Raw genomic sequence first — 8,345 nt, forward strand, 5'->3', positions numbered from 1 at the left:
TACTGTCAACTTTCCTACAGACTGACATGTGATGTGCCGTCGTGTCTCCTGAGGCTGTGGATTATGTTCCAAACTAAGCACTGACAAAACCCAAACCACTTAGTCTGCACAGTTATCCTATTTCCCATTAAAATAGCTTTTGAGTGACCAAAACATCCATATGATATTTTCCCCATTTTAATGCTTAATTGAGAAAATGAACCTTTTCTCTCATTTATTTTGAAATGTTTTATTGAACCTTTCAACTAGGCAAGTCAGTTAAGAACAAATTATTATGGACAATGACGGCCTACCCGTGGAACCCAACAAATGAAATATGTGAAAACAATCTAATCTCTGACTATCAGTAAGGTTGAAGGACAGGCTAGGTGGACACAGCAACATCAAATCCTGTCATACATTACATCATGCTTTCACAAATGATTTGTTTATCTAACCGTTTTTTCATTTCTGTGCTCACGTGTGAGAGTGTGTGTGTGTTTGTGTGTGTGTGCAGAGAGACTCTGGGGGGGGGAGTTTCTGTCTGTAACTCAGGGATAAATAGAGAGGCAGAGCTCAGAGTTTCTCAGAAGGCGGACCTGACAGGGTCACACACAGGACCAAGCAGGACCTCAGCATTTTGAATTGAATTACATATGGAGAAACATGAAGATGTTCAATACTGTTTTCAAGACGGAAACTCTTCTTGCAGAAAGGCTTTGCTATCGACATCTATCTACATAACACTGTACATCTTCTTCTCATTGATTTCAGCAGTTACAGTATTTTTGAACGTACTGGTGATCATCTCCATCTCTCACTTCAAGCAGCTCCACACTCCAACCAACCTGCTCATCCTCTCTCTGGCTGTGTCAGATCTCCTGGTGGGATTGATTGTGATACCAGTAGTGACTGTAGCAATAATGGAATCATGCTGGGGTTTTGGGGAATATTTCTGTGCGTTTCAATTCTACATCTCTTTTTTATGTACTTCCTTATCTCTGGGTAATTTGGTCCTTATATCTATTGACCGCTATGTTGCTGTGTGTGATCCCTTATTGTACCACTCTAGAATAACAATAAGAAGAATGATGTGTTGTATATCCATTACCTGGTGGTGTTGTATCATATATGATGCTGTCATTATAAAAAACTTTGTAAATGTACAGACACCCAGTAGGTGTTTGAAGGAATGTTTTATTGTTGAAGGAAAAACCTGGGTCAATAACATAATTGACCTTGTAATTACAATGGTTGTCCCGTGCTCTATTATTATAACACTTTATTTGAAAATCTCTGTGGTGGCCAGATCACAGGCCAGAAAGGTATTTTCAAAAGAGGCTGTCAGTGTGTCTGGTGTTAAAACTGTACAGGCAAATAAGTCTGAGAGAAAAGCAACAAAAACTGTTTCTATTGTTGTTTTCAACTATCTCATTTGTTGGATTCCCTCTCTATTTCCTTTCCTTTTTGTATATTTTTTAAGTGAAAATGTTTTAACCTTTATCATCAGCTTTCTGCCACTTGTTAATTCCTTAATTAATCCAATAATTTATGCTTTCTTTTATCCTTGGTTCAAAGTGACAGCTAAACTTATTTTAACTCTGAGGTTAAGGCGTTCATAGTTCCTACCTTTATTCCAACATTTGACTAACATAGATTTGCCATAGTTATGTAATACAATTGTTGTAATTGCTTCTTTCATGTAACAATACACTGACGTGACTTATCTCAGTGTTTTCATCATAGGTACATGTGGTGTTGATACAGAATGATTTGGCTGGATTGAATTGGAATGACTTGGAGAAGGCATAAGCTTTTTTTTAATAAAAGACATTGTAGTCATTTTGGGTTGTATATTTGAAATACCAAAGCCTGTGTTTGTCTCCTAAAAGTATATTCTGATGAGGTTATGAGTCATTCTATATCTTGTTTAACATCACCATCTAGTGGCTAAATTGGGACACAATGCCTTTAACAAGTGTACTGAAGTTGAATTGTTCAATATTGCACAATATCAGATAATGTCCAAGTCCATCTCAATGGTGTATTGTGTAAGTAGTTGAGGGTAAAATGCGAGAATATGCAATTATGTGTAAGACTTTATAATGTTCAGTAATAAACAATTTTTTAGGAATTTACAGTTTTCTCACCATTTATTAAAAATTACTCCCACATGTGTTAAATGTTAGTCAGCTAGGTATTCTCACATGTGTAAATAACTACTATATGCATTAATGATTAAACGCAAGAGACCACAGCAGACACTTGAACTTCAACATACTGGGTAAGAACAGTACCACTACTCTCACTACCACTACTCTCACGACATCACTGCTGCCAGGTCAAGGGTCACACCAGAACAGCTCTCAGATGCTGTGGAGTCTGAATTGATATAGAGATTGGTAACACTTTATATTAACACTTTGTAATTTTCACACATTTATAACAACTTTTATACTATTCCACAGATCTTTCATAAGAATTTTAATACATATCTTTATAAACCATTTACTAATCATTAGTAAAGTAGTTTTGCAGTCCCTAATCTAAAGGGAGGACTCTTCATACTTTCTTACTACTTTATAAATGTTTTGAGCAGTGAGCAGTGTAATTTATCACATAAAGATGGACATTGTATTGGTAGATATTCCAGCAGTACCTGATGCTCCTTAAGATCTCAAATTGACCTGGAACATATCAATGGTTAAACAATAAGCACACAACACAGAGGATGTTAAAGGAAACATTTTATTCCAAAACAGTCACACTGTTGTAGTAGTGTGCTGAAGGAAGTAATGTGTTTGTCTGAAAATGATGACATTCTTGTTTGTTGACAGTGACCACCAAAACCAAAGTGTGGATTGCAGTCACTCATTAGAAATCAGATCAAATCAAACTGTATTGATCACATACACGTGTTCAGCAGATGTTACTATGGGTGTAGTGAAATGCTTGAACATCTCATAGTGCAGCAATATCTAACAAGTAATATATAACAATTTCACAAAAAATACCTTAAACACAAACCTTAAAGTGAAGGACTGGAATTAAGAATATATGAATGTATGGATGAGCAATGTCAGAGTGACACAGACTAAGAGCAGTTCATAGACTGCTTACAGGGTAATGGAACCAATATCTAAATACATATCTTAACTGAACATTACGTTTCAAGGGTTATTACCTTTAATACACTACAAAATCAAATCAAAATCACATTTTATTGGTCACATACACATATTTAGCAGATGTTATTGCAGGTGTAGTGAAATGCTTTTCTTCCTAGCTCCAACAGTACCTTAACAATTCACAACAATACACACAAATCTAAAAGTAAAAGAATGACATTTAGAAATATATAAATATTTGACAAAGCAATGTCTGAGTGGTACTGACAACAAATACAGTTGAATACAGTATATACATATGAGATGAGTAAAGCAGTGTGTTAACATTATGAAAGTGACCAGGGATTCCATGTTTTTGTACATAGGGAAGCATCCTCTAAGATGCAGGGTTGAGTAACTGGGTGGTAGTCGGCTGGTGGTGGGTATTTAACAGTCTGATGGGTTTGAGATAGAAGCTGTTTTCCAGTCTCTCAGTCCCAGCTTTGATGCACCTGTACTGACCTCGCCTTCTGGATGGTAGCGGGGTGAACAGGCCGTGGCTCTGGTGGTTGATGTCCTTGATGATCTTTTTGGCCTTCCTGTGACATTGGGTACTGTAGGTGTCCTGGAGGGCAGGCAATGTGCCCCCGGTGGTGAGTTGGGCAGTCCGCACCACCCTCTGGAGAGCACTTAGTTTTCAGACTCTTTACTCTGTACCTTGTTGAAGCATCTTTACCAGCGATAACGCTCCAAGCTCGGCACACCTGTTTTCTGGGGAGTTTTTCCCCATTCTTCTCTGCAGATCCTCTCAAGCTCTGTCAGGTTGGATGGGGAGCGTCGCTGCACAGATATTTTCAGGTCTCTCCACAGATGTTCGATCAGGTTCTAGTCCGGGCTCTGGCTGGGCCTATCAAGCACATTCAGAGACTTGTCCCGATGCCACTCCTGCATTGTCTTGGCTGTGTGCTTAGGGTCATTGTTCTCTTGGAACCTTCGACCCCGTCTGAGATCCTGAGCCCTCTGGAGCAGGTTTTCATCAAGGATCTCTGTACTTTGCTCCGTTCCTCTTTCCCTTAATCCTGACATGTCTCTCAGTCCCTGCCACTGAAAACATCCCCAGAGCATGATGCTGCCACCATCATGCTTCACCGTAGGGATGGTGCCATGTTTCCGCCAGACGTGATGCTTGGCATTCAGGCCAAATAGTTCAATCTTGGTTTCATCAGACCAGAGTCTCTTGTTTCTCATCGTCTGAGTGTCCTTTAGGTGCCTTCTGGCAAACTCCAAGGCTGTTGTGTGCTTTTTACTGTGGCGTGGCTTCCATCTGGCCACTCTGAAATATGCAGTTTTGTCACACAACACAATACCACAGATGTCTCAAGTTTTAATTAACGGAGCATGTGAATTGGTGTGGTGTGAAAAGGTTAGTTTGTTATCGGGGTTCACGCTAACAGCGTTTCAATCTGTGACGTCACTCGCTCTGAGACCTTGAAGTAGTTGTTCCCCTTGCTCTGCAATGGCTGTGGCTTTTGTGGAGCAATGGGTAACAGTGTTGAGGGTGGCTGTTGTGGATGTGTGCAGATGGTCCATGGTTCTAGCCCAGGTAGGGGCGAGGTGAAGGATGGAAGCAGAACTGTTACAAATACACCAGAGCTGTTGACAGAGAATGTAATGTTAATTTCTCCAGCATACACTGCCTCCAATGCCATTTTAGAGAATTTGGCAGTACGTCCAACCGGCATACTGCCAAAGTTCTCTTAATTCCCACATATGCTGAGAACGTGTTGGCTGCTTTTCCGTCACTCTTGATGTAATGGTAAACATAGTCTTTGCATGCACACCTTACCACAGTGTTTTCCATAGTGGCCTTTATTTATTAAGGTGTTTTATTGCCCTGCCATGGGTGAGCTTCTAGTCATCACAGAGTCACCCCAGACGGTTCTTGGAGCTTGTTCACGCGCAGGGTAATTTATAACCCTGATAAGATCTCAGCCTGGCAGATTCTCACACAAGGCTAGAGAGAGAGGGTGCCATAAATCTTGACCAACTTTCTATCCAAGTCATTTGTTTCTCTCTCTCTAAGAGGTGAATTTGTTACTTCATATTTATATTGATGCTGTGTTTATATCCCTTTATAGTCATGTTGTAAGTGTAATGCCATTTGCTCTTTATTTATTTACATATACGTATATTGCATAGCTATAACCCTTATCATCACCTCCTGGTATGGCAACTGCTCGCCATCCGACCATAAGAAGCTACAGAGGGTAGTGCGTCATGCCCAGTACATCACTGGGGCCAAGCTTCCTGTAATCCAGGACCTACTGTATATACTAGGTCATGTCAGATGAAGCCCCCAAAAATTGTCAAAGACTACAGACACCCAGGTCATAGACTGTTCTCTCTGCTACCACACAGCAAGCGGTACCGGAGCCCCAAGTCAAGTTCCAACAAGTTCTACCCCCAAGCCATAAGACTGCTGAACAATTAATTAAATGGCCACCCGGACTATTTACAGTGACCCCCCCCCCCCCGTTTGTTTTTACACTGCTTCTACTCGCTGTTTATTATCTATGCATAGTCAATGTACCTCTACCGGTAACCCCTGCATGTAGCCTGGTTATTCTTATGTAACTTCATTGTGTTACTTTTAAAAATATGTTTTACTTTAGTTGATTTTGTAAATATTTTCTTAACTCTATTTCTTGAACCGCATTGTTGGTTAAGGGCTTGGTAGTAAGTACTTGACAGCCTTCGGCATATTTGATTGAACTAATACTGTTTACATTTGTGATTATTTTTGCCTTATAGAACCAGAACTACTAGATTCTAAGTCATTCGGATTAACAAAATCATACAAACATCCTCAAATGGAAACAACAGTGTCTGTGTGTGTGGTGGTGACTATCAAGTGTACAGCGATGGGCCTCAACATCATGTTCTAACAGGACAGCACTATAGAGGACAGAACCAGACCCATCAGTTGTAAGCATATATAGTGTGAGGGAATTCACAGCACACCGCTCAGACGGGTGAGGGCATAACAGCCAACTGTTTTCACGTTGTCCTTCTAGCCAGAGTTAATGACCACCACAGCTCCAGGCCTCCCATCATCTCCGCCACGGGAGCGTCATCAGAGCCGGCACTCCACGAGTTGCCAGTCTACTCCCCTGAGAGACACTACTCCAGGACCACCCGTCCGGAGTGTTCACCACCTCCATGGGACCACTGGGGCCACAGCTATTTAACAGATCTTCGTTGCTCCGGGCCCCGGCTGGAATCTACGTCGTGTCTGCCAGAATGTCGGGAGAGCCAACTCCCCACCAAGCGAGGTGACCCACCAGAAGTCACCCCTGATGTGTCCCCTGAACTTGTTGTCCAGTTCCTTTCCTTTCTGGTAGGGTTAGAGTTCCCGTCTCACCCGGTAGGCATAAAGTTACAGTTGTGGGTCTACCTGGCAGGTGTAAAGTGAGCAGGATTTGAGTGTCCTGCCCATCAAGTAAGTCAATTGTATCCTGCATCAATGATAGGGTCAGAGTTAAATTCCTTCCTGTTGGGTCAGAGTTCCCCTCCTTTCTGGTAAGGTCAGAGTTCCCTTCCTTCCTCGTAGGGTGAGAGGTCCCCTCCTTTCTGGTTCCCTTCCTTCCCGGCAGGGCCAGGTTTATAGTCCCCTGCCTTTCCAGTAGGTCAAGTATGTTCTGACCCTCAAGTAGGTCTAGTGTATCCTGCCATGCTGGGCCATAAGTTAGCTGCCCAGTCTGCAGGTCTGCAGTCTCCCACCCAGCTCAGATCGCAGCCTCTTACATTAGTTGTTAGACAGGTCCCTATCCCACCAGGCTATGTGCCCCCTGCCATGCCAGGCTATAGGTTCTCTGCCCCACTAGGTTTGCAGCATCTTCCTCAGTTGGTCGGCAGCCCCCAGCCAGAGTCGGCAAGCAGTCAGCTCCCTCAGTGCTACAGGCCAAACCACCTGCCCTAGTTCTAGGTCCTGGGTCTCTCGCCCCACTAGACCCAGAGTTATCTGCTCCTCTAGATGTGCAGTTAGACAGTTCACAGCCCTCAGCCTGCAACCAGTTGCCTATACTAGCACTAGGCTATATGTTCCCTGCTTGGCTAGGTTTGCAGCTTCCCACTATTCCTGGCTTGCAGTCCTCAGATTTAGTAGTGGGTTCAAAGTGCCCTGCCCTGCTTGGCCCTCAGCTCCCTGATCTGGGGTAACCACCATTCCCTGACCCTTGGGACCTGCTGTCTCTAGTTCTGGCGGGCCTCCCATCTCCTGCCTTGGATGACCTCAGCCCTTCCCACGTGGGACACCACCTGACCTTTTCTCTGGGGCCCAGCTACCCAATGCCTCCAGATCTCTAATGATCCCTATGGTTCCCAACATGCTCTACCATGCATTTCAGTGTTTTCAGCAGTGGTGAAAGATTCACCAACCTACCAACAACGGTTGTGTCTGGCATGCCACAATTCTCCACCGCAGTAAAATAACCACCTGCTTCAGCCGTGGCCAGCCTTCGGCGTTGCACACAGTATCTCTGTGTATCTCTGTACCTCCTCGTGGGGCAGCACCAAAGCCATGCCTTTTCTGCAGGGTAGGATTTGGCACGCTAACAATTAGCTTCCCGATGAGGCTTGTGGCTTTTCAGAGACTTTAAATAATGTGTCCCACATTAGAGACTTTGCCATTTATGTCCGAGGCCTTTTTGTGGATGTTAATATTTCCATAAGAAATATTGGGGCGGCTGTAAAAAAAAGCTGTCCTGCTCCTCCCTACCTAACTTCCCCTCACAGTCCCTTCAGTTTCCCTTAAGTTTGTTTTGCAGCTCAGCCTACCTAAGGTATCCCTCACCAACCATAGCCCTTCCATTACCAACCATAAAGATTGTGCATATCTACTGAATAGAACTTTCGCATTCCGGTCGATTCCGCTTCGCTCCACAGGTAGTATCACATTTTCATTTCATTTCATTACAGTCCCAACGGTGTGATTTGTTTGATCGTAGCTAGCTACATAGCCGTCTTTGTTTCAAAGATAATTGTGTAGTCTAGAGCGATTTTCTAGGTTAGCTAGCCAGCTATTGTCGTTCTCCTAACGCAACGTAACGTAACCAACACTGCTAGCTAGCCAGCTAGCTCCCGAAAAGCAGCATTGTAGAAACTTCACACTCAACGGTACGACTTGATTAGGTAGTGTCAACAACGCAGCTAGCCTACCCCAGCAGTACTGTATCATTTTAATCATTTTAGTCAATTAGA

At 43.0% G+C, this 8,345-nt stretch overlaps 1 protein-coding gene across 1 annotated transcript; it reads left to right on the forward strand.

Moving 5' to 3' along the window:
• The first annotated feature begins 368 nt into the window (after positions 1–368).
• LOC115127569 (trace amine-associated receptor 13c-like) lies at positions 369–2,085 on the forward strand. The gene has a single exon (XM_065014913.1). The coding sequence runs from the start codon at positions 636–638 to the stop codon at positions 1,599–1,601; it is 966 nt and encodes a 321-aa protein (XP_064870985.1). The 5' UTR covers positions 369–635; the 3' UTR covers positions 1,602–2,085.
• Positions 2,086–8,345: the final 6,260 nt, after the last annotated feature.

The sequence above is a fragment of the Oncorhynchus nerka genome, unplaced genomic scaffold, assembly GCF_034236695.1.
Source record: "Oncorhynchus nerka isolate Pitt River unplaced genomic scaffold, Oner_Uvic_2.0 unplaced_scaffold_1926, whole genome shotgun sequence".
Classification (NCBI taxonomy): Eukaryota; Metazoa; Chordata; class Actinopteri; order Salmoniformes; family Salmonidae; genus Oncorhynchus; species Oncorhynchus nerka.